The 25681-nt window shown below is 32.9% G+C and overlaps 12 protein-coding genes across 13 annotated transcripts in view; 6 read left to right on the top strand and 6 right to left on the bottom strand.

Annotated features, from left to right (window-relative positions):
- Window positions 1–1014: 1014 nt before the first annotated feature.
- On the bottom strand, window positions 1015–1832 carry LOC116343212 (heat shock protein 23-like). Its single transcript, XM_031771153.1, has one exon. It carries the CDS (start codon window positions 1685–1687, stop codon window positions 1145–1147), a length of 543 nt encoding a protein of 180 aa, XP_031627013.1. The 5' UTR covers window positions 1688–1832; the 3' UTR covers window positions 1015–1144.
- Window positions 1833–2167: 335 nt separating this feature from the next.
- Window positions 2168–3042, top strand: LOC116343216 (heat shock protein 23-like). The gene has a single exon (XM_031771157.1). It carries the CDS (start codon window positions 2301–2303, stop codon window positions 2835–2837), a length of 537 nt encoding a protein of 178 aa, XP_031627017.1. The 5' UTR covers window positions 2168–2300; the 3' UTR covers window positions 2838–3042.
- An 882-nt stretch (window positions 3043–3924) lies between these two features.
- On the top strand, window positions 3925–4730 carry LOC116343226 (heat shock protein 23-like). Its single transcript, XM_031771169.1, has one exon. It carries the CDS (start codon window positions 4063–4065, stop codon window positions 4603–4605), a length of 543 nt encoding a protein of 180 aa, XP_031627029.1. The 5' UTR covers window positions 3925–4062; the 3' UTR covers window positions 4606–4730.
- A 1292-nt stretch (window positions 4731–6022) lies between these two features.
- Window positions 6023–7690, top strand: LOC116343436. 2 transcript variants are annotated; one of them, XM_031771480.1, is made up of 6 exons: window positions 6023–6275; window positions 6345–6874; window positions 6946–7045; window positions 7146–7235; window positions 7303–7458; window positions 7529–7690. In XM_031771480.1, the coding sequence occupies exons 1-6, from the start codon at window positions 6111–6113 to the stop codon at window positions 7556–7558; spliced, it is 1071 nt and encodes a 356-aa protein (XP_031627340.1). In that variant the 5' UTR covers window positions 6023–6110; the 3' UTR covers window positions 7559–7690. The 2 variants fall into 2 exon arrangements, with proteins under 2 accessions (XP_031627340.1, XP_031627339.1); XM_031771479.1 differs by having other exon boundaries at window positions 7518–7690.
- A 2716-nt stretch (window positions 7691–10406) lies between these two features.
- Window positions 10407–11849, bottom strand: LOC116343293 (digestive cysteine proteinase 1-like). Its single transcript, XM_031771280.1, has 4 exons — window positions 11714–11849; window positions 11591–11626; window positions 11291–11511; window positions 10407–11233 (listed from the first exon to the last, which is right to left on the bottom strand). Exons 1-4 carry the CDS (start codon window positions 11771–11773, stop codon window positions 10672–10674), a joined length of 879 nt encoding a protein of 292 aa, XP_031627140.1. The 5' UTR covers window positions 11774–11849; the 3' UTR covers window positions 10407–10671.
- A 2190-nt stretch (window positions 11850–14039) lies between these two features.
- On the top strand, window positions 14040–15746 carry LOC116343315 (cathepsin L1-like). Its single transcript, XM_031771308.1, has 5 exons — window positions 14040–14181; window positions 14303–14326; window positions 14504–14760; window positions 14821–14957; window positions 15028–15746. Exons 1-5 carry the CDS (start codon window positions 14083–14085, stop codon window positions 15582–15584), a joined length of 1074 nt encoding a protein of 357 aa, XP_031627168.1. The 5' UTR covers window positions 14040–14082; the 3' UTR covers window positions 15585–15746.
- A 550-nt stretch (window positions 15747–16296) lies between these two features.
- LOC116343217 (heat shock protein 23-like) lies at window positions 16297–17210 on the bottom strand. Its single transcript, XM_031771158.1, has one exon. The coding sequence runs from the start codon at window positions 16960–16962 to the stop codon at window positions 16414–16416; it is 549 nt and encodes a 182-aa protein (XP_031627018.1). The 5' UTR covers window positions 16963–17210; the 3' UTR covers window positions 16297–16413.
- A 1894-nt stretch (window positions 17211–19104) lies between these two features.
- LOC116343406 (alpha-crystallin B chain-like) lies at window positions 19105–20158 on the bottom strand. Its single transcript, XM_031771430.1, has one exon. The coding sequence runs from the start codon at window positions 19954–19956 to the stop codon at window positions 19420–19422; it is 537 nt and encodes a 178-aa protein (XP_031627290.1). The 5' UTR covers window positions 19957–20158; the 3' UTR covers window positions 19105–19419.
- A 1537-nt stretch (window positions 20159–21695) lies between these two features.
- LOC116343179 (heat shock protein 23-like) lies at window positions 21696–22607 on the bottom strand. The gene has a single exon (XM_031771102.1). The coding sequence runs from the start codon at window positions 22388–22390 to the stop codon at window positions 21842–21844; it is 549 nt and encodes a 182-aa protein (XP_031626962.1). The 5' UTR covers window positions 22391–22607; the 3' UTR covers window positions 21696–21841.
- A 316-nt stretch (window positions 22608–22923) lies between these two features.
- Window positions 22924–23600, top strand: LOC116343337 (protein lethal(2)essential for life-like). The gene has a single exon (XM_031771343.1). The coding sequence runs from the start codon at window positions 22975–22977 to the stop codon at window positions 23575–23577; it is 603 nt and encodes a 200-aa protein (XP_031627203.1). The 5' UTR covers window positions 22924–22974; the 3' UTR covers window positions 23578–23600.
- An 867-nt stretch (window positions 23601–24467) lies between these two features.
- On the bottom strand, window positions 24468–25243 carry LOC116343182 (heat shock protein 23-like). Its single transcript, XM_031771110.1, has one exon. It carries the CDS (start codon window positions 25027–25029, stop codon window positions 24481–24483), a length of 549 nt encoding a protein of 182 aa, XP_031626970.1. The 5' UTR covers window positions 25030–25243; the 3' UTR covers window positions 24468–24480.
- Window positions 25244–25578: 335 nt separating this feature from the next.
- Window positions 25579–25681, top strand: part of LOC116343299 (protein lethal(2)essential for life-like) — a 761-nt gene continuing 658 nt past the window's right edge. Inside the window, exon 1 of the mRNA XM_031771292.1 lies at window positions 25579–25654. The gene's annotated coding sequence lies outside the window, so the exon portion shown is untranslated. The remainder of the gene's footprint in view (window positions 25655–25681) is intronic.

The raw sequence follows: 25681 nt of genomic DNA, 5'->3' as shown, positions 1-25681 counted from the left end.
TTTTCATGGAAACTGGGACGTAAATCATTGGTAGAAGTAGAAAGCTTGTTTCTCTAAAACAATTCAGAAAATCATTAGTTTGGATCCAAATTGAAAATCCACCAACTATTTATAAGTGATTTACTTGATTAAAGTGTGTGTGAGTAAAATAAATTAAACAAATTATTATAAAGCACAGCAAAACTCTCTTTAATAATTGCACTAATTTTGTTAAGCAACCAGATCTAATTTTGACACGTAATAGCATCATAATTTTACTTTAGAAACGAATTAAACTAATTTTTTTATTGCTAAAAGTCAAACTATCTCAATTCATGCAGCTATTTTGAGACTGGAGAATGAGATTTATTTGCACATTGTGCGAGGGTTATTTTACAACTGATTACTCTGATCAATTTAGTCAAACTCCTTAGCGATATACATTAATATTGGCAGAAATATTCTCCAATGTTCTGATTTGAAATCGCGAATATATCGCAATATAAATATGTTTCTTAATATTCAATTGAAGCAATTCCAAAACAGATTTTTTTTTGCAAATGTCTGCATTTCGTATTGATATAATTTCTTCGGTTTTCTTCTTTCTTAATTTGCTTAAATGTACGTAAGGCCAGGTGCAATGAAATAAGAACATTTACAAATCTTAAAATGACGCATGATGATTGTTGCACATATTTTGAAAAAAAAAAAAAAAAACATTGCACAAATAACATTCTAAATTTATCAGCAGCAATGGTATTCCTATGGCTTTCCCTGTCTATCTTGAATATTTTTTGCAATTGCCTTGCATTTAATGTAATCGCTTATTCTACTGGCTTCGTTTATTGGGCAATAATGACTAATAATTCAATGATTAGAGCTAATTTGTGCCTTCATTAGTTTTGCGAAAAGACATTAAATTTAGCGACTTTTTTGAATGGGGGGAACCACTATTAAATCGTAATTCATATAAACAACGAAATAAAATAAAATAAATGCGATCATATTTTATTCTAATAAATAAAATAATTTGAATATTATTGAATTAATTTTAATCTTTAATTTATTTGACTTTATTGAAATAAAAATGACAATGTTTCTTTGAAAATTGATTTAAACTGCATCAAGGGGTAGAGATCTTAATACAATTAAAATTAATAAATTTTTATGCTTTTGGTTCTTCTTTTTTCTCCTCATTGCTCTTGATGCATTGTTTTGCGGGGCCAGTTTGTTGGATTTGAACTTGGCGCACGTTTGATCCTTCGACGGCCGGAGTCTGTGGACATTTAAGCGAGAGAACGCCATCGGATGAAAGGCTTGATGTTACATCTTCGGGTTTGAATCCCTTTGGTAGATCGTATCGTCGAGTGAATTCGCGTGAAATGTAACCATGATCGTCCTGCTTCTCTTCATGCTTGGCATGCACCACAATTGAATTGTTTTCCGTTTTCACCGAGATCTCGTTCGGTAAGAAGTGTTGAACATCGAGGAAAACTTGAAAACCCTCCTTGCCAATGTGCGATTGTTTCTCGAGTTTGTCCAAATGCGACAATTGAGATCTCAAATAATTGCCGGTGTCATTGATAGAACGGAGCGCTGAACGTCTTACCGGACAAACCCACAATTCACTTGGTTGATGATAACCCGATCCAAAATGATGATAGCTGGATGGGTAAAATTCGTCCAAAATGTATGGCAAAAGCGACATTTTTATTTATTTTCCAATTTTATAGACTTTTTCTTTTTTCAAATATAAATTATTCAATTCGAATTCTTTTTTTTTTTTGTTTGCGATTATTGACGTACTACGAACACTGTTTTCTTATTCGTTTTGTTTTTAACTTAACTTTGATTTGTATTGAACTGACGCACAGTACAATGCGAAACCGTATTTATACTAGTGAAACCATTCAACAGCTCTTTCGAGCATTTTCGGTCATATAAAAGAACTCTTCTCTGGAACGCTCGAGAAATTCGTTAGTCACAGACACGTAAGACATTGAATGGTAATAGAAATTTCGCGACTGTGCATCGCGCCGTATAGAGTGTTCATGTATTATATCGAAATTCGAGTGTGTTCGAGAAAGTGCTCTGTGCGTTCGTTGCATGTAGTCAATATAGTAGTCGCGTGCACACCTATTGGTATAAATACAGTGCCGCATCACCAGACAGCGTCAGTTGAAATCAAAGTATTACAAAGTCACAATCTAAACAAGCGAAGCAAAATTATTCAACATAAAACGCCAATAAATAAGTTTAAAAAAAATTCTAACGAATAAAAATAATTGAGTGAAATAAATTTCGTGAGAAATAAAGTGAAAATGTCGCTATTACCATACCTTATTGATGAAATGTTGCCAACAAGCTATCATCAACCAAGCTTGCGTACGGCCAATTTTTGGACATCACCAATTGAATGCAAGCTATTCGGTTCGTTAAATCCAACCAGTTATGTGCGGTCAACACTGTCAAATTTTAACGATCTCGAAAAACAAGCAAAACTTGGAAAAGACTGTTTTCAAGCCTGTCTCGATGTCGCTCACTTTCAACCAAACGAAATTTCGGTAAAAACCATCGATAATACCATTGTCATTGAAGCAAGTCATGAAGAACGAGAGGATTCACACGGTTACATTTCAAGACGATTCACACGACGATACGATTTACCAGAGGATTTCAAAGCCAAAGATGTCATTTCTTCAATTTCATCCGATGGCATACTAACGATCAAATGCCCAAAATCCGAACCGGCTGTCGAAGGAAACGTCCGTCATGTTCAAATTCAACAAACCGGACCAGCACGATTAAACGTTGTCAACAAAGATGACAAGAAAATCACCAAAGATCAAAAGAAATAAGCATTCCCGTTCAGATTCATTAAAGTAGAAAAAATTACACCATTGTTTTTCAATTCCAATCTAAATTCTTTCAAAAACTGATAAGTTTTTATTTGTAGAAATTATGTTTATATGTAAGTCATGTTATAATAATTATTTCATTTTTGGATTCTGTCAAAATCAAGTCATACAATAAATAGCAGCTTTAATTTCACAAAAAGATAAATATAATTGTATTTTTATTGGAAATCTCTTTCTAAATATATCAAACTCATTTCATAGCTTAATTTTGTTTGTGTGAAGAAGTTGTTTGAAAAATGGTAAGCAAAATGGAGAGAAAGTAAATTGTCTTTGTTCTTGGATTTAGATTGTTTGGACGATGTTTGGATTTATATCAATTTTTATAGCTTTTGATGAATCTATATTATAGTTATAACTATAAATATCTCTATCACCATCTATCTATGATTCGAAAGGGCATCTTGATATTGGAAATAATTCAAATATTGTAATAAACGAAAAATTAAACTACATTGACAGATGCATGAGATAAAAGGCAAGTAGATATAACTCTATTTTTTTCTTTGTGCTGTTTTCAATAATAGATAAAACATCTCCCGCACACCAAAATATCATAAGTGTAGTCAGAAATATATGAATAGCACGGATGTTTTAAAGCTGTGTGCTATTTCAAAAGGTTTATACTGTAAGATATCGTATTAAGAGATATTTCGCATAAATTACGTTCTATATTGCTGCATATATTTTTCTGTGAAATTCTTTATTATGCTTTCGTTCAGGAATGTCAGTTTTTTGTTTATTTTCATCATGTTTTTCATTTATGAGACAATTTCATAATAAGCCGGCAAATAACAACGGACGACTGAGTCACAAATCAGCTGTTATATTCACGTATATTATGGAACTCACTCGAAACATCCACTATTTTCAACGAATTCTATCGAAGCGTTGCCGCACGCTATTGACTCAGCGGCGTTGAGTGTGTGAGCGTCAAGTACGTTCTAGTAAGTTCTATATGTGTTAGCTGTAAGCTCATGAAATAGTATAAATACGGTGCCGCATCGCATCGACCGTCAGTTCAATTCAAAGCATTACAAAGTTAAAAACTACAACAAGCACCATATAAACAGCAATCGTTAAACGTTAACATCAAGTTACAAGAAATATTCAAGTGATTGTTTGCGAATTTTTGTGAAATAAATAAAAAGTATAAAAGAAAGTAAAAATGTCACTTTTGCCATACATTTTGGACGAATTTTACCCATCCAGCTACCATCGTTTTGGATCGGGTTTTTTTCAACCAAGTGAATTGTGTATTTCACCATTCGAACGCTCGTTGATTCGATCTCTTAACAACACCGGCAATTATTTGAGATCGCAATTGTCGCATTTGGACGAACTCGAGAAACAATCGCACATTGGCAAGGACGGTTTTCAAGTTTGCCTCGATGTTCAACACTTCTTACCGAACGAGATCTCGGTGAAAACGGAAAACAATTCAATTGTGGTGCATGCCAAGCATGAAGAGAAGAAGGACAACCATGGTTACATTTCACGCGAATTCACTCGACGATACGATCTACCGAAGGGATTCAAAACCGAAGATGTAACATCAAGCCTATCATCCGATGGCATTCTCTCGCTTAAATGTCCACACACTCCGGCCGTCGAAGGATCAAACGTGCGCCAAGTTCAAATCCAACAAACTGGCCCCGCAAAACAATGCATCAAGAACAACGAGGAGAAAAAAGAAGAACCGAAAGTCTGAAAATCTATTAATTTTGATTATATTAAGATCTCTACCCTTTAATACAGTTTAAATTAATTTTTAAAGAAACATTGTCATTTTTAGTTTAAGAGAGTCAAATAAATTAAAGACATTCACTTTAAAAATTCAAACATATTTTATTTCAAATTTAAAAAGGAAAATAAAGGTCTAATTTGTTTCAAATTTTGGTTTTTTTCTCACAAACTATCAGTTTATCGATTTTTACAGAGATTCTATAAATTTATCATGAAAATTGCGGTGTATGCTTAAAAATACGGACGAGGAACGCATAGTCAATCAAAATGTCTATGGAAAGTATCTTTCTCAGTGATTATCTTTTGGTTTTGTTTATGATTATAATTAAGTTTCGAAAAAGTGAATAATGTCGAAAATAATTCGGAAGCTTGGACCTCCGTATGATGGATATTTTGATTCACGAAATGATAATCTGTTGCGAATGTCTTTTTTCCCATCAAAAACATACACGTGTAATTGGATTGCAATAGCAAACGTAGCGAGTGCATCATTCACTCATTGAAATGGAGAAGCTCAACTTGCATGTTTTCCATATGTTCTGATTCGATTCATTACGTTTCTAGAGAATAATTAAGAAATTCAGACCTTCACATTGACGAATGAAAATGATATCTTTTACTCTATTTTCTGTTAAGTGTAACAACTGCAGTTGTGTTCTTTCCGATTAAAAACATTTCAAGTGTAATTGGGTTGCAATTAAAGCTGCAGCGAGTGCATCATTTACGCCTTAAAAAAGCTCAACGCTCACTTTAACACGTGCTGCAATTCGCAAACGTGGAACTCATAATCAATCAAAGTAAAGTTTTTATGAAAATAATCTTTCTTTTGGTTTTGTTTTATTTCATTGTGTTTATGTTGCAGATATCTTCTTTCCCATCAAAACCATTACAATAAAAAAACTTAGTGAAATAAAGTTAAGGTTAACTTGCATTTTTTCCATATGTTCTGATGCGATTCATTACGTTTTCCTGGCCTCGTTTTGAAGCAAACCACAAACGAGAAATAATTGAGAAACTCAGGCCTTTATATTGGCGGATATTATGGTTCATGAAATGAAAATGGTATCTCTTACTCTGTTTTCTGTTACGTGTAATAACTGCAGTTGTGTTCTTTCCGATTAAAAACATTTCAAGTGTAATTTGGTTGCAATTAAAACTGCAGCGAGTGCATCATTTACGCCTTAAAAAAACTCAAAGCTCACTTCAACACGTGGTGCAATTCGCATACGTGGATAAATGGAAATCAATAATTTTGTTATAAGTATAAACTTAGAGATTATAAGCGCAAAACAAGAAGCATTTCGATTCAGTTCTATTGTGAGTGTCGTCCAATTCAAAACAAAAATGTTAAAACAACTCATTGAAAAATATAGAGGAGTGAAATCGGATTATTCGAATCGAAGTCCAAGGGGAAAAGTCAAGTTTATAAGATCTATTGCCAAGTTTCTAGGTACATTGGTTGGAATACTAATGTTCCATCGTAAATGTGAAATCTACTGGTATACGTTTATATCACTGGTAACTATTGTCGACATTGTGGCATCGTTCTTGTACACTGTCTGGTATTACTATGTTAGAGGAACACCGCTCGCTGGATTTTATGTAGTCCCCATTTTATTTGGCGTTACTATTCCGGTAAATCAATAGTTTACACGTCTACATTTTTCGTCCGAATATTATTAACTATGAAATTAACCCTTTCAGTCTGTAATTTGCTATTTTTGGGCGCTATATCCACCAACAACGGCCAAATTTAGAAGTATTATATTTTTCGTTGAAGATGAAATGTATCCGGATGAAGATGAAGATTTCAAATTGATGGAAGCTTGTAATAGTAGCGCAATTAGGTTACTCAAAGGAACGTCTAAAACCTTGGGGCTTCTAATGCTTTCGTTTGCTATGATGACAATTGCTCCAACTTATGAGTTTATATTCAAAAATAATATTCAACTTATAGTTCCGATTATTTTTCCATTTACTGATTTTGAAACGAAGACCGGAATGAATCTTAATATGGCAAATCAATTTTTCATAATGCTGTTTGGTTTAATTCCCAATCTTTTAATTGAAATTGGAACTTGCATGCTGAAAAATTATGTCTGGACATTTACAGTAGTGATCGGCCATTCAATTGATAAGATTTCACAATCCCTCGAACACCCCCAAGGAGACGAGAAGACAAAGATTGATTTGCTATATCGTAACATATTAATTCAGATACAAGATTATGATCGGTATGTTGCTTCTTTCTCAATTCTCATCTCATTCAAATCTAGTCATTGTCATTATGAATTCAATTTTTTAGCTTTATCCTGGAAATGTCTGACGTATATTATTGGAAATTTTTCCTCCAGCCATTTTTTTTGACATTTTCTGTATCACTTGCAGTTTTCTTATATTTATATGTGAGTGCCTCTAATATTTAAATGTTTTTTTTTATATTTCACATGGTTTTTTGTGTTTTATTTTGTGGACATATAAATTGATTTATTTCTTTTGTTGTAGGGTGATTACTTTAGTGGTCTGGGCCTTGCATTTTTCACTTATATTCAGTTATATATTTTATGTGATATTGGAAATGACGTTGACTTATCGGTAAGACATTTTATGAAAGTCGATTTCACATTGATCTGGTTTTAAAATAGTCACCAATTTCATCTAGAATAAAATGTTGATTGACAAACTTCAACAAATGCCATGGTATTTGATGTCACCACAGAAACAAAGGAGCTATGCTCATGTGCTCAACCGCTTGCAGAATGGTACGATTCTTCAAATGGGACCGTTTGGAGTGCTCAATTTTGAAACCTTTTCTGATGTAAGTTATCTTTCTTTGATGTAATGTAGTATTTATTCATATTTAAACTATGGTTTTAGTTGTCCAACAGAATTTACAGTTTTGTGATGATGTTGACTAGATTTGTGAAGTGAACAGCGGTTGATTTGAAATATGAAAATTTAAGAAACGACGGAACGCAAAAACGCGCAACCGCTTGAAATGACCATACATGGTGATTTTATAATATTCATGTACAATTTTCTAGATTATTTTTGCACTCGTCTCTGTTTAAAAAAAATACTAGAGACGATTTTAACTGTACCACTTGCTTTGAAATTTAGCACTTATTTTACAACAATGAACTTATTATTGTAAACGTATTATGTACACTGGCTATGTACAATTCACTAACTAAAAAGTGTATAATTTTGAAATATACAGCAAATATTCTCAATAGATCATTCTTAATTCCTGAAAGTAGACTAGAGTAAAGGTGGTACTTACTGCATATTTAATTATAACCCAATTACACTTGCAACCTTTTGAATAGCAAAGAACGCCACGGTGATAAACTGACCGCTAACAGCTACTGACTGATAAAATCCAGTAATACGACGGTCTTCTGAATTATTTTCTCGGTTATTATATATTTCTTTTCCGCCCAAATTGGTCCACTCCATCACGAGGACTGCGCCAAAGAATGAGAACATGCATGCAACGCCCTCACTGAAATACGTTTGATTTGCTTTGGGGATGCCAAAATTTGTTAATTTTTTGGTCAAATTTGGATTCCTCGACCCAAAATTAGGGGGTTAGGTATCTTTGATGATGGCTATCATGGTCTTCCATGATTCAACACGGTTATTTAACCAATTTTCAGCCTATTTTTGATCTTTTGACCAATAAACATGATAATTTTGGTCGACCTCAATAACCGTGTTAAATGATGTTGGATAATGGTCTAACACCATTTTACACGGTTATTGATGTCGTATAAAAAAACGGTAATATGATGGTTATTATCCGTTCCTAAATCTACGACAACGCCGTCTCTCGTTCCCCATCTGTTGCGAGTTTTTTAAATTAAATAGTTTGATATACATTCAAAAAGGGTTCAAGACTAATCCCGACTATTTGAAAAATCCCCAGGTAAAATATTGAAACAAAACTTGAAACAATTTTTTTGAATTCATTTTTTTAATTGTCGTCGATTTCATGGAGTAAAACATATAGAAATAATATATACAGACTATCATCACACTTTATAATAGAGGAACAAAACATACTGTGTATGAAAATACTAATACATGTGCGCATACTCGGCTTCGTTTCTGTGATGACCACTTTAAGCGTACATGTGATTCTTGTGTATGTATTTTTCTTACTGTGTACTGTCAATTTCGCACCTTCAAATCGGTGGCAATTGATAATAAAATGAATTTTGTTTCAACAAACGGTTTTAAATATGGTTTGAATAATTTAAATGAGGATCTAAAAAAATGTGGGATTAAAATCAAATTCTTTTATTTTATTTTAAATTAAAGTGAAAATTTTGTCACAGAAATAGCTACAGTTTTCGGTTTAGTCGTATATCACGGTCTATCATGATCTAACATAATTTAACACGGTTAAAGTGTAAGACTTTTTATTGTTATTTAGTTCGATATAAAATTACCTCATGTTACCCCATTGAAATGTAATTATTTTAATCGTCTGGGATTATTATATTCCTTCTTCGTTTTGAATCATTTGAATCATTGATGATTAGAACGAAGTCATCACATTCCTTGTGGTTTTTACTTTCCACACACACACACACAGAGAGAGAGACCCACACCGTGTGTGTAATAGAGTGGTTCGATTTTGACATTTTTTCAAGAATCAAAAATCGTACCCCTATAACCTCTGTAGGAAGGTCATAGAAACATGACTATAACAACGAGTTCGAAAAATAAAAAAATGATTTTTGGTGATGCGCGGTTCCAGGTGGTTTTTTAAAAAAATCAAATTTTGATGAATTTTGAGCACTTTAAAAATTCAATAAAAAATGGTCCACCGAGGGTTTTTTGGCACGAGAAAGCCGAATCTGGCGTTAATTTTGCAATACAAATAATTTTCGACACTTTTTTCATGAAAAAATCACAAAACATTTGGAATTTTGTATTGAAGTTTGATGTTATTGCCTGTTTGATGTTGTAATGACATGAAACTTTGCACAGAACCTTTTTTCTGCAAAAAATAGAAATTAAGTGTATCTCCCATACAACATTCTTATTTTCGAAAATTTTGTATGGGAAAAAGAAGAACCAAAAGCATAAACATCTATGAATTCTGATAATATTAAGATCTCTACTCTATAATGAAATTTAAATTAATTTTCAACGAAACATTGTCATTTTAATTTTAAGAAAGTCAAATAAATTAAAGATAGTCAGTTTAAAAATTAAAACGTATTTCATTTCAAATTTAATTTTAAAAAGGCAGATGTGTATCAAACTAAAAGGCTGGAGAAAAAATAATTTCTTGTTTATTTCTTAGAAAATAGGATATGTCTTATTTATTATTTGCCAGTGCAAATATTATGACGATACATTTCATATTCCAAAATGTTGAACTTCTTGGTTTAAATAATTTCTGTTTACTTTGCCAAAACACATTTTTTCCTCAATCATATTATTCCAGATGCCAAAACAACACATCTTATTCAATTATGTACATGTAAAATATTAAGATTTTGCACTGATAAATTGGCTATACCTGATCCATTACAAAACAAATAATCCATTTTTCAATTCAACTACCTACGTCAATTGGAATCACTAAAGACAACAAAACCGTGTTTGCGTTAGATACACGTGTATAATACATTGTATACTTTTATGGCGCAGATTTGTAATTTTATAATAGTTTTTAATCGCTGTTTGGAGTTTTTGAGAAAAAAATGTACAAAAATCACTTTTATTGTGTAAAAATGAAATAACTGTATCTATTCATTTTACAATTTTTACTTTATTTTTTATATTTTTGTTTACTTAAAGGTTTTCAATATCAATCATGTGGACCAAAACGCAACTAATTTTTTTGTTGACTTAAAATTTGACAAAACATTATTTAAAATACAGGATATGCGTTATCAAGCCCAATTTTACAAAGATTGTTGCCGTTGGCCAATATCCGCATGTACCCTCCCTCTCCCCAATTCTGTCCTTTGGAGTTTTTAAATATAAAGTATTTTTTATGAGTTCCTTTCCATTATATTCCGTATCCAACGATGAGAACAGCATGATCCGTTTCATAGTTATTGCACTCCGTATTTGAATAAATACCATTTTTGTAAAGTTTAAATGACTTCGGTTGAGATGATATGGCAACTGCCAATGGTCCTCGAGTAGCTATAAATTTCCTAATATCTTTTTCCTGTCCTAATGTCACTTGTCGAAAGTCCTTGATTTTTAGAGCTGATTTGTTTTTCTTGAATTTACAGTCGCCGCCTTTCGGTTTATATGGATAATCTGATTCTTTCATGATGCCATTCTGTTGAACGTATTGAAGCGGATAATAAAAATTATTTGGACGACATTTGTTGGTTTTCGTTCCGCCCGCTACGCAATCGACAAGATTTTGTTCAGAAAGCGATATCAATTTGCCCATTTTAATGGCATAATGTGATTCAATGACACCCGCCGTCGCAAAAGCCCAACAAACAGTACAACCTTTTTGATCTTTAACCACAGTTACTTTTTTTTTTGTCCTCCAATCAAATGAATCGGGAATTTTATCATGGGCAGCTCGGCGAGATCTTCGATTTGCTTCTCTACAAAACATAATTCATCATTTTAAATCTCTTTAGAATCTTCACTATTATACTTACTCTCCGGGTAGAATTTTGGAAGGATTTAATGGAATTGGATTGCTCAGTGCCCAATATTCCTCATCAGTAAGATCGGCAAAATCGTTCATACCTAAGTCGTACGAAACATTTCCCATCTCGTAGAGTTTATTGTGTTCCTCGATATACTTTTTATTTTCCAAAAAAATGCCAAATCTGCGAATCTCTTCAGTTTCATTATCGTATTGCTTTCCAAACTCCGACTATAACCAATTGAAAGATAACAAATAAAAAACAAAATAAAATATGCCTTAAAATGCCTTATCCAATGTTGAATTTTACCTTATATTCAATCCATGCATCATTATGTAATGAGTTCTAAAGCAGAAAATAAAATACAACATTTATTATTACAAGCTGCAATGACTTAACTCGAACACAATATTTGGCTTCAAAATATCCAACCTCTTCTAAAACGGCGTTTGAAACTGCAAGTAGTCCAAATATTACGAAGATATTTTTCATTTCCAACGATATTTCAACTATTTTCTAAACCTTTCAGTAAATAATTTTGAAGAAAAACTTAATTTGGACTGACTCTTTCCAGTTACAGAGATATTCTGAAAATGATTTTACTCGTCTTCTTATCACTAGATAAATTCTTGATCAAAAACTACTTCAATATGTATGAAAACTGTTCAAATTACGCAAAAGTGATAACAATGGGATCTGTTGCTAAAAATACTTCTCTGTTTAGATAAATTTGCTGAATTTGTCAAAACACCTTTTTATCCAAATCGTATTTTTGAGTTGATCAAAATATTTTATCACACATCTTGTTCAAATATTTATGGATAAAAAAATGTAGACTATAAAAGGCACTCATTGAATACCAATGTTATTAATTTTTGGCTAAAACTAATAAGTCTGTTTAAAAGAATTAACTGCGTTTAAATTTACATCTAATGAAATGTGTAGAAATATCAGATAGATAAATGTGTCTATGACGGAATACCTTCAAAGTGCCCAATATTATCAAGTGAAGTGGCTTTTTCAACCACAAGCACTATGAAAATAAGAAGTATTCTCTTCATTTTTAACTCTAAATTGAATTAGAAAATGAATAAGAATTAAAATTGTTTCTTAACTTTTTTGGAAATATTTCACGACTATGATATTATAGAATTAAGAGAAGTTTATTACCTCTTTTGCAGAACTACCAATTGAACACTGGATAAATGCTGCATCGAATACATGGCTTTTAAATGATTTTCTTACTGTACACGCCACGTTTTTTCGACCAGAATACCATTGAAACTTTGATACAGATTTTGTTCTGTAAAAATATTTATTTTTAATTATCGAGAGAAAGTACGTCAACTAAAATAAAATGTTTACTTCAAATAGGATATTGTATTTGATCACACATTAAATCGATTACTTTTCTTAAGAAAAAGCAATTGAAGTCTAATATTTGTATTCGAATGCCGTTCTAACACGCAGTTGTCGAATTCATAGGACGATTTCGGATGTGAACACAGATGCTTTTGCATGGAAATTGAATGATTTTATTTATTTATTTCTGTTGCACGTCTTTTCCGGGTATGTCGTAAGAATAGTTAACAAAAAATGTCTTGAAAGTGATTTAATAATTAAGGTTACGTCATTCTTTTCAAATTTCTGGGGGTCAGAATTCAATTTCTATTCAAAAAAAAAAAAATGCTGTTGTGATTATTATGAAGTTCAATTTCATTTCAAGTGAGCAACTAGAGAGAAATAAGGCGACTGTTCGTTTCCGACAGTAAATAAGTCCGAAAAATCAATATTTGCCGTTGACAATTTTATGTTGTTAACCTAAACTACATTCCATATTCAATTAAAATTAAAAACGTCAAATTTAATGCTGATATTTCAAGGATATCAATTTCGAAGTGAACAACTTTTGCACATCAAATAAATTATTTTATTCGAAAAACAGTTTATTTTTTTATTCTTCTAAATGTCTTAGTTGCATCAAATGTATATTATAAGGTAAGCCTTTGCCAAATATGTTTTTACCAGTCTAGCCATTTGTCGTAGAGGTATAATATTTGAATACGATGAATTAACATTCATTCAGAAAGAAAGGTTATCTAAAACCTTTTTCAAGAAATAAAATTGTCTATGTGTACATTCTGATTACGTCTTTTATTTGTTACATTCTGATTACATTATAATTGTGCAATTGCACCACTTTAAATTTGAATAAGGCCAATCTAACGGTTATCCACACAAAATTTAAAAAAAAACTTTATTTCAAAAAAGGACATATAAAGATGAAATTCTGAGTAAAAAAACTGAAGTTAAAGGACCAAGCCTGTTTTATCATTGCAACTTGAAAGAAAATAAATAGATTCGTTTGACTGCTTCAAACAATTGGCCGTAAAACAATCAGAATCCATGCATTTCTATAGGCGTCATATAAACATGTCTTTCATTTCAAATTTTTATGGTTTTATATGTTGTTTTTCACTGCAATAGGAATGTTATCTATTATTTAGATTACATTTTTTTTATCAAATTAACGTAATTTCTGCAGTTCAAAAATCATATATAAGCTCAGGCAAATCAATCCAAGATTAATCCAGTCTTCAGCTACCGACTGTACAATCTTATCAACTTTGCAGGTGCAAAGATACGTTAATTATTTTCATTAATTTTCAAAGTGAAAGTCTTTTTTGTTTGCATTTTTTTGCGTATTACTGAAGAGTTTGTGAAAATTTAGTTCATTTCTTTAAACATATATTTCTAAACTTGCAATTCTTTTCAATTGTTGATTGTATTTTTCGAACAATATGAAGAAAGTATTTATTATTTTGGGACTGATTGCAATTGCAAACGCTTCGCTTCCATTAAGCAAATTAATAGAAACTATTGGAACGAAGTTAAAGTTGGTAAGTCTAGATACTTTTGAGTATATACGTCAATTGAGGTGAAAAATTGAGATAGACTTAATCAATCAATAGATAAAACAAATCTCCGATTACTATTTTCATATTTTATTTTCTATTTTAGGACTCGCAGTGGCAAAATTTCAAGGTAAATGTGAATATTAAACATCGTATGAATGCCAGAGATTGAATGTGACACTTGGCAAGCTTGTTAAATTGCAACATTTTCGAATATGTCCAACAAGTAACATTCAATTTGGGACATTCATATATATGTTTTGGAAAATTTCCATTTAAATTTCTGTTAACTTCAAAATCTTCACAGAACAAGTATAACAGAATATATAAAAACGAAATTGAGGAGGGGTGCCGGCACAAACTATATCTGGAAAATTGGAAGCTAATTGATGACCATAATAAAAACTATTTTGAAACGGGACAATCAACATTCTACCTTAGCGAAGATGAGTACTCGGATTTAAGTGAACAAGAAAGAGCAGCTTTTCGTTTAAGTGATTTTGGGAAGGCTCTTGTTTTGAAAATAAATTCGACCGTGATATCTATTATAGATGCACTTAAAGGGTAACTATATTAATACATATCGAATCGTATACAAACCATGTGAAATCAATGAATTTACAGAGAATCAAAACATAGAGCGCGAAGAGCAGCCCTCTCTACTTACGGTACACCTCCGGGCAGCTTTGATTGGAGAAATAAAGGCGCCGTAACTGCTGTGAAGAACCAAGGTCAATGTGGCGCGTGCTGGGCATTTGCAAGTAATTTTGGGTTTTGTGAAAGAAAAAACGTAAAATCTATCTAATTGAGTTGATTTATATTTCATGATAGCTGCTGCCACGCTTGAAACATCGAATTACCTGCGTACCGGAAAGTTGGAGTCACTTTCTGCAGGAAATCTGGTCGATTGCGAACATAAAGGAAAATGCACAGGAAATTCACTTAAACCACCACTTACCTACATTCAAAGCAATGGCATCATGTATGAAAAAGATTATCCTTATAATGGTAAAGGCGGAGAATGCAAATTTGATAAAACCAAAAAATCCGATACACAAATTAATGGCGTTTGGGAAATGCCAAATGGCCAAATGATGAATGAGACAAATTTTAAATCATATATAGCAAATGTAGGATCAATGTCTATTGCCATTGCAGTTAATAGCAAATTCCAAATGTACGGAGGAGGTATATTCGATGACAGATCATGTAACAACGGTGCATTAAATCATGCACTTGTAGTCATTGGCTATGGAACTGAAAACGGTCAAGATTTTTGGATATTAAAAAATTCATGGGGGACCGGTTGGGGAGAAAGAGGTTATATGCGGATTCGTCGTGGCGTAAATCTTTGCCACATGTGCAATTATGCTGCTTATGCATATTAAAAAAAAAAGATGAATTGAAAATTCTATTGAATTTATTATACATATAAGTTATTTGGTGTTTGGGAAATCTTAAAATTGTAAATATCAAGTATAACATTAGCAATAGCATTTTAAGATAAAGTAAACTTTACAACCTCTTGATCATCTGTACGCAATAATCTACATTCCGCGCAGATCAATCTTAGTAAAATAATATAAGTAATAAGTAAAGCTAAATTCAATTTAGTTCATTCAAATATTTTGGGTTTAAAATAAAGTTTTTCAAATTGATTTGACTTTCTTATAATTTAAATGACAATATTTCTTTCATTTCCCAACTCAACTGTAAAGTAGAGACCTCGTATTTTGTGTCTTTCCAATCACATTTGTCATCTATTTTGTTACCAAAGTCATTTATTCGAAAGTGACATCTTTCCTATTTAATACTCATTAAATTGAATATTATTCAAATATAAATTGTAGCGCCGAAAAATGTGAATTAATTGGAAATTCTATGTGACAATTTTTTTCTAATATTCTAGCTTTCTAATAATTTTTTTTTTTTTTTTCAAATATTTTTTGATCATGAATATAGACAAACAATTGCTATAACTTCAAACATATTAAAACAAATACAAGAGAGTTCAATCTCAACATGGCATAAGTTGCAATGCATTTTCGGTTAAACAAACCTTATTGCTCGAATGATTAAAGTTTAAAAAAAAATCAAGTGTTTTTGGTTTTAAGAAAAATGTGATTTATTTGACTTTCTTAAAATTAAAATGACAATGTTTCTTTAAAAATTAATTTAAATTTCATTATATAGTAGAGATCTTAATATAATCAGAATTCATAGATGTGCTTTTGGTTCTTCTTCTTCCTCCTCGTTCTTCTTGATGCATTGTTTTGCGGGTCCCGTTTGTTGAATTTGAACTTGGCGCACGTTTGATCCTTCGACGGCCGGAGTGTGTGGACATTGAAGTGAGAGAATGCCATCGGATGATAGGCTTGATGTTACATCTTCGGTTTTGAATCCCTTCGGTAGATCGTATCGTCGAGTGAATTCGCGTGAAATGTAACCATGGTTGTCCTTCTTCTCTTCATGCTTGGCATGAACCACAATTGAATTGTTTTCCGTTTTCACCGAGATCTCGTTCGGTAAGAAGTGTTGAACATCGAGGCAAACTTGAAAACCGTCCTTGCCAATGTGCGATTGTTTCTCGAGTTCGTCCAAATGCGACAATTGCGATCTCAAATAATTGCCGGTGTTGTTAAGAGAACGAATCAACGAGCGTTCGAATGGTGAAATACACAATTCACTTGGTTGAAAAAAACCCGATCCAAAACGATGGTAGCTGGATGGGTAAAATTCGTCCAAAATGTATGGCAAAAGTGACATTTTTACTTTCTTTTATACTTTTTATTTATTTCACAAAAATTCGCAAACAATCACTTGAAAATTTCTTGTAACTTGATGTTAACGTTTAACGATTGTTGTTTATATGGTGCTTGTTGTAGTTTTTAACTTTGTAATGCTTTGAATTGAACTGACGATCGGTGCGATGCGGCACCGTATTTATACTATTTCATGTGTTTACAGCTAACACATATAGAACTTACTAGAACGTACTTGACGCTCATACACTCAACGCCGCTGAGTCAATAGCATGCGGCAACGCTTCGATAGAATAAGTTAAAAATAGTGGATGTTTCGAGCGAGTTCTATGATATACGTGAATACAACAGCTGATGTGTACGTTTGTTTATCATTCTCTGTATGAAATTTCCCGACCTCTCTTAATTTTTCGGCGTCTGAACACGCACAACATTTCTTCTGGAAATAGCGACGCATGATATGGTTTCTATAGAACAATATATTGTTTGAATTGAAAAATTCACAACAAATTCGTGTAATGCGCCAAATGTGAAATATTCCCATAAAATGGCAGACATTGTTTGTAAAACGTACTTTAATAACAAATCTTAAAATTTATACTGTATCTATAGATATCATAAAATGTATAATATACCTTGTTTGTTCTGAAAGAAGTCAATAGACTCTGAGTCAAAATGTCTTATTATAAAATCGGTCTTGTAATAGCAATTGACGTGCAATTGCTGGAATATTTTTTGAAAAGGGTGTTTTTTCACTGCTTTTACTACAACAGTGTGAGTCTTTATTTAAAAAAAAAAGTACAAAGTCTTTGTGTTTAGTTTCCCTCATGACATTCCAATACATTTTTATAGTATTCGTTGATATACGCAGATTTTGGACATATCTGGACTATAATGCTGACTACGTTATGATAAATTCGACTCTATTGTGGAATATACTGCGTTGTTTATTTGATATTCATTGTCAAGGACATTTGACGGTGAGAGTAGATATTCATTGTTTGTTCAGTTTATTTATTGTATCAGATACGTAAATGCGAATAAAGAACTTTCTCGTCCAATCGATGCGTTTTGAAATATATTCTATATACAGACAACATATATAACGCAATCGAAGTTACGCGAAACAACCGTCTTACTGTTTCATTCAGCTGTAATGAAACATTGCCGAATTGAAGATAATTAAATGTGTACCATTGATGTCGTCTACTACGTTTTGTTTACATTATGTCAAAATACCGAATATGTGATGATGTTTTATTGTTGTTGTGACGTCTTTTATTCAGCTGGTGTTATTTTGTTTTGAATCAAAGCAAAATGCTCATAAATTTCTAGACTTTTTTTAATTGTATATTCGCCGGCTCAAACAAGCTCAAATTAACCAAGTCGTGTGAGACAAAATTGTCAATATTTGAAGTCATGCATTAACGTTATCATTGCGTGTTTTTTAGCAAACCTTTGTAAATGAGGCAGCAAATTTTGCCAATGAATTTTGAAATGGGTTTTTGTACATTTTGGGTCATTCTTTCATACCAAAATTCATCTCATTCGATCCATATATCGTTTGTTCAAACAATCATCAAATATAAATACAAACACACTATTGATATGCCTATTGACTACCGTAACAAATGTTCAATTGGCTCTTATAGTTGTTCTGACGACAAAAGCTGACCACAATTTCCTGTTACCGTTAAACAAACAAACGTTGCCAAATGTTGTGATACATCAACAAGTACGAGCGTTTGTGATTCTATAAAAACCAATTATAAGGTATATGTCTAAATTTAGGTGCAGCCATTTGGCAATCGGCTCATCAGTTTCACAGTTTAATTTGATCTGCTGAGCATGAGCTAAACACTGTATAAATAGGAAAAATGTGTATCATATTTACAACGAATGTAATCGCATCAAGGTCGGATTAGGAGCTCATTGAAGCATAACCGTCGTGCTTGCTGTAGACGGAAAGAAACTATAGAGAGAGACAGAGAGAGAGAGAGAGAGAGAGAGAGAGAGAAAATACATTCAACAGAAAGAAAAGAAACAACCAATAGAAAATTGTCGTTTAGATTGCAATTATTTTATTTTGAATCGATTAATAAAACTCGTTTTAAAACAAAAGAAGAGAATAAAGAAATACATTTAATTAGAATCATTTATGTCTCAACGCGTAGGCGACTTTTGAAATCTTGATTAGTTAGAACACAATTTGATTTTTTTTTTTCGTATTTTGTGACAGAAAAAAAATAATTAACAACAACAAAAAATGCTCTGTTATAGTAGAAAAAAAAGAAGAAATAATTATCTCTTGCATTTGAGAGTATATGTATTAGCAAAAATGTTAATAAAGTTTTTATTTTGTGCATATTTCCTAACTCGAGACGACGATGCTCACACAAACACACAAACTCGACGCACGCATCACCAAGCAGCCAGCTGTTTCCGGCCCGATTTGGTGTGTTTAATTTTCCAAATATGATGGACGGAAAGTTTGATAGGTTGGAATATTTCGGACGTAGGCCAATGATGGTGGTGGAACGGTTGGATAAGCCTTAACAGTGAGAATGCCGTCCGTTGACAATGACGATGTAACATCACGAATTCGGAAGTCATTTGATAAATCGTATGTTCGTTCGAATTGACGTTCAATATATCCATTGACTTTTGGGCGTTTGTCATGTTTGCCAGTGATCTTTATCGAATTTCCCACCACTTTCACTTGGATTTCGTACGATTTGAAGTGACGCACATCAAGTTGTACTTGGAACAAATCTTTAGTCACTTTAACATCGCGTTCAACGCAATTTAAATCACCATAGTACGAATCAACCCAAGGACGTAAGTATCCACCTGGTGTGCACAACGAACGATAAGCAGACCACGATTGTGGAGTTGGCCAAAACCACTCACTTACAAGTAAATCATCGTTCCATCGACGTTTTGCTTCCAACCAATCCTTGTATTCGGCAATTCTTCTTTCGTATGGGACCAAAGCCATTTTTTTTATTTTTGTTTTCTTATTTTACTTGAAATCACACACAAAAAAACTAACGTTGCTCTATCTTCAACTTGTCGATAGCGCGCTGCTTTCAATGCCTCTATTGTTTGTCTCGAAATAGAGAAATATAAACACTCGAGAATTGATCTCACGACAAAAAAAAAGAGCGTTCGCAATTTTTGAAATCGAATTGAGGACTAAACGATTGCCAACTATAGTCACCATATTTATACATCGGCATACCGTTGAATACAAAAGGCTTTTACAAAATTTCACCTTGAATTCAGCAAATACCAATTTATTCCGCCGAGCAAATAGAACATACGAATATAAATTATTCCCATGCCCACTGAATCTATTGAATTTTGAACACATACTCACACCCGCTCAAAGCATCAAACACACTCACATGCACCGTAGTACACACGGTTGTTCACTGTTTTAAAATGTGATTCAATCGACATTGTATTTGTTATTGTCTATATGTTCGATCAGTTATATGACCATCAAATTGAAAAGAGCATATCATGTCTTTCTTATGCAATTCAAACACTTTGAAAACGTGTCACTTCCTTGATGAATTTGTCTACGCGCACATTCGTTGCATTTCATCGAAATGATTCATTGAGAAAATAACTCAAACGTAGTGAACAACCATTGGATTCGAATTGTTGTTGGCGCGGGCGGATCATTTATTAAACGTAGGTGAACGAATTACAACGGCAAACAGACTAAGTGGCCATAAAATAAAATCAATTCTTCATGCATTTATATGCACATTCTAAATGTATTTATGCAAAGAAATAAATTCATTTTGATTTAATCAATGAGACGATATAATTACATACTACTCTTGCATGTTACACATTTCAATTGCGCGCCATATTCAAGTGCAAGTTCACACATTCGATTGTCGCTTGCATTGTGATACAGTTTTTGTCCTTAAATGATTCGATCTCGTAGGATATTATATCAATATTAAATTATTAGTTCTGAGAAATACCATTTTCGGACATTTTGCTTCAGGAAAACTATAATTCCAATTGAATTTAATTACTGAATTGATTGACAATTCAAATTCACAAATTACTTTGATGTCTTAATACCGTGAAGGGCATTTTATAGTTTATTTCAATTTTCATCATCCACTTTGTAACATGTTTAGTTCGACAAAGCGATGTTTCTAATTTCGGAAAGAAATAACGATTTTTAGACAAAAAAAAAAATAACGGTACGACGACAATATATTTGATTGATATTTAAAAATAGAGTGGGTTTCTTCCGTCATATTAATTTATTGACGCAATAGATTTGGTCGAATCAGCATTTACCGGTGAGAATAACTGAACGTCGGAATGACCCAATTATTATTTTATTCTGGATGATGCATCATGCATTCAAATCGGACACACCTTGCATAGACCTTTCTATGTTAATTTCAATTCAAAACAAACGACCAATTTAAATTTTGAAATAACTAAATGACCGACGAACAATTCAAACGAAAGCGAAATACAAATAAGCTATATTGCGCTCACGCTAATTACCTTATAAAGTATTGCTTTTTTATTATCATTATCCCAGTTTGATTCTATACCTTTTTGCATTCGTTGCTAGCTTGTCTCTCTTTTGTTCAAAGAACTTACCTTACTACAGTAGACAATGACTACTAGACATGTCGAATAAGCCTGAAAAAAAAATTCTTACACTATGAAAAAAAAAAACACATCGATTTTTTGTTCAATGGATTGTGTTTGGATTTTATTGAGACCAGGAATATTACAAATTTAATGGATTTGTTTTTTTTTTTTATTTCTGGTTTTTCAGTCGGAATTTGTGCATATTTTTTTTCGTTAAAAAAATGTCAACAGATTATTTGGAAAATTTACTTATTATTTGGAATTTCATCTTTTTTCTCCTCATTGCTCTTGATGCATTGTTTTGCGGGGCCAGTTTGTTGGATTTGAACTTGGCGCACGTTTGATCCTTCGACGGCCGGAGTCTGTGGACATTTAAGCGAGAGAACGCCATCGGATGATAGGCTTGATGTTACATCTTCGGGTTTGAATCCATTCGGTAGATCGTATCGTCGAGTGAATTCGCGTGAAATGTAACCATGGTCGTCCTGCTTCTCTTCATGCTTGGCATGCACCACAATTGAATTGTTTTCCGTTTTCACCGATATTTCGTTCGGCAAGAAGTGTTGAACATCGAGGCAAACTTGAAAACCGTCCTTGCCAATGTGCATTTGTTTCTCGAGTTCGTCAAAATGCGACAATTGCGATCTCAAATAATTGCCGGTGTTGTTAAGAGAACGAATCAACGAGCGTTCGAATGGTGAAAGACGCAATTCACTTGGTTGAAAAAAACCCGATCCAAAACGATGGTAGCTGGATGGGTAAAAATCGTCCAAAATGTATGGCAAAAGTGACATTTTTACTTTTCTCACTCAAAAAAATAATTCACAAAATGTTTCACTGTTTTTATATCAAACTGTTTTTCAAACTACTTTGGTTATTATTCGTCTTGTTAAATTGCGTTGTTAGCGTTTCTTAAACACTGAGTTCTTCTTTATTTTGATTTTAACTTTGCTGTGCTTTGTATGCAACTGATGTCGATGATGCGGTACCGCACCGTATTTATAGTAAATCGTGTTCTACGGTTGAATCCCTCGAACTTTCTCCCAAAATTCAATTGCGTATACTCTATTCCATACGAATCATCCCGAAAATTCTACACATCAAACAAATTGCGTTTGATTCTATCATTACATTGTTTGTGAGTATTGTATACTGTTTTTCATTGTGAATTCACTAGAACGTACGTGAAACAGCTACATTGGCTGCGTCATGCACGTAGGACTATCGAGAACCGTAAACATATATCGAGAAGCATGTATCACCGTATCGCCGGTTGGGTATAAAAAGAGTCGCATGGCGATACGGTAAACAGTTAATTTGAAATACGCACATAGTTCAAAGAGTTCTAAAGTGAAGTGAAAAAAAAAACAAGAAAAAGATGGCTATGCAATTAAAAACCATTGCAACCAAATTGTTTAATCCGACATTGAATGTGGTTCGTCATCGTTCCCGCGGATCAATTTTACCGTCATTTTGGGAAGACCCATTCAGACATCACAGAAGTTTGATAAGAGATTTTTGGAATTCGGATCCATTTGATAGTATTTTTCCGAGTCGTTTCACGGGTTACCGATTGCCATACTGGGAAGGTGATAGGTATTTAAACACACCTGAAGACGGATTTGAAGTGAATTTGAACGTTCAAAATTTCAAACCAGAAGAAGTTTCTGTGAAAGTGGCTGACAACAACATCATAATCGAAGCGAAACACGAAGAACGCAATGAAGATGAAAGTTTTGTGTCGCGACATCTCAGCAGACGTTACAAATTGCCTGACGATTGCAACATCAAAGAGATAGTTTCCACTTTATCGGCTGATGGAATTTTAACTGTTCGCGCTCCACCAAAAGAAATTGATACCAAAAGTGCACGCACAATTCATATCCAACATACCGGCACATCTCATGTGGAAGCCGGACCAAAGAAAACCGATGAAAATAAGGACGATGAAAATAAAGACGAACAAAAAAGTAGAGAGTAGGCATTTTGATTTATTGTATTAAGGAGCAAATAAAAATATTCATTATATAAACATAAGATGAATCGGTGTTTTATTTTTACTTGGCTTGAAATTAAAAAAAAATCAGGAAAACTATAATTCCAATTGAATTTAATTACTGAATTGATTGACAATTCAAATTCACAAATTACTTTGATGTCTTAATACCGTGAAGGGCATTTTATAGCTTATTTCAATTTTCATCATCCACTTTGTTACGTGTTTAGTTCGACAAAGCGATGTTTCTAATTTCGGAGAGAATGCATCATGCATTCAAATCGGACACACCTTGCATAGACCTTTCTATGTTCATTTCAATTCAAAACAAACTACCAATTTAAATTTTGAAATAACTAAATGACCGACGAACAATTCAAACGAAAGCGAAATACAAATAAGCTATATTGCACTCACGCTAATTACCTTATAAAGTATTGCTTTTTTATACCTTTTTGCATTCGTTGCCAGCTTGTCTCTCTTTTGTTCAAAGAACTTACCTTACTACAGTAGACAATGACTACTACTCTCAGAAAATGTCGATGTTAAAATTCAAAGTAATCAGAGCAAAATGCCATTTTAACATGAGGGTATTTTACCATGTGAAAAAATACCCTCATGTTAAATGGCATTTTGCTCTGTTTACTTTGAATTTTAACATCGGAGTTTTCTGAGAGTAGACATGTTGAATAAACAAAGACCTGAAAAAAAATTCTTACACTATGAAAAAAAAAACACATCGTTTTTTTGTTTAATGGATTTTATTGTGTTTGGATTTTATTGAGATCGGGAATGTTACAAATTTAATGGATTTTATTTATTTTTATTTTTTGGATTTCTGCATATTTTTTTGTCGTTAAAAAAATGTCAACAGATTATTTGGAAAATTTACTTTTTATTTGGGATTTCATCTTTTTTCTCATCATTGCTCTTGATGCATTTTTTTGCGGGGCCAGTTTGTTGGATTTGAACTTGGCGCACGTTTGATCCTTCGACAGCCGGAGATTGTGGACATTTTAGCGAGAGAACGCCATCGGATGAAAGGCTTGATGTTACATCTTCGGGTTTGAATCCATTCGGTAGATCGTATCGTCGAGTGAATTCGCGTGAAATGTAACCATGGTCGTCCTTCTTCTCTTCATGCTTGGCATGCACCACAATTGAATTATTTTCCGTTTTCACCGAGATCTCGTTCGGTAAGAAGTGTTGAACATCGAGGCAAACTTGAAAACCGTCCTTGCCAATGTGCAATTGTTTCTCGAGTTCGTCAAAATGCGACAATTGCGATCTCAAATAATTGTCGGTGTTGTTGAGAGAACGAATCAATGAGCGTTCGAATGGTGAAATACGCAATTCAGTTGGTTGAAAAAAACCCGATCCAAAACGATGGTAGCTGGATGGGTAAAAATCGTCCAAAATGTATGGCAAAAGTGACATTTTTACTTTTCTCACTCAAAAAAATAATTCACAAAATGTTTCACTGTTTTTAAATGAAACTGTTTTTGAAACTACTTTTATTATTATTCGTCTTGGTTTTGAAACTATTTTGGTTATTATTCGTCTTGTTAAATTGCGTTGTTAGCGTTTCTTAAACACTGAGCTCTTCTTTATTTTGATTTTAACTTTGCTGTGCTTTGTATGCAACTGATGTCGATGATGCGGTACCGCACCGTATTTATAGTAAATCGTGTTCTACGGTTGAATACCTCGAACTTTCTATCAAAATTCAGTTGCGTATACTGTATTCCATACGAATCATCGCGAAAATTCTACACATCAAAAAAGTTGCGTTCCTTTCATTCTATCATTACACTGTTTGTGAGTATTGTATACTCTTTTTCATTGCGAATTCACTAGAACGTACGTGAAACAGCTACATTGGTTGCGTCATGCGTGTAGAAGTATCGAGAACCGTAAACACATATCGAGAAGCATGTATCACCGTATCGCCGGTTGGGTATAAATAGAGTCGCATGGCGATACGGTAAACAGTTAATTTGAAATACGCACATAGTTCAAAGAGTTCTAAAGTGAAGTGAAAAAAAAAAAAAACAAGAAAAAGATGGCTATGCAATTAAAAACCATTGCA

Source organism: Contarinia nasturtii, unplaced genomic scaffold, assembly GCF_009176525.2.
Source record: "Contarinia nasturtii isolate CC-2019 unplaced genomic scaffold, AAFC_CNas_1.1 Cnas_scaffold_993, whole genome shotgun sequence".
NCBI lineage: Eukaryota > Metazoa > Arthropoda > Insecta > Diptera > Cecidomyiidae > Contarinia > Contarinia nasturtii.
Note: the sequence above shows the minus strand (reverse complement) of the source record. Positions and strands in the feature narration are given on the sequence as shown.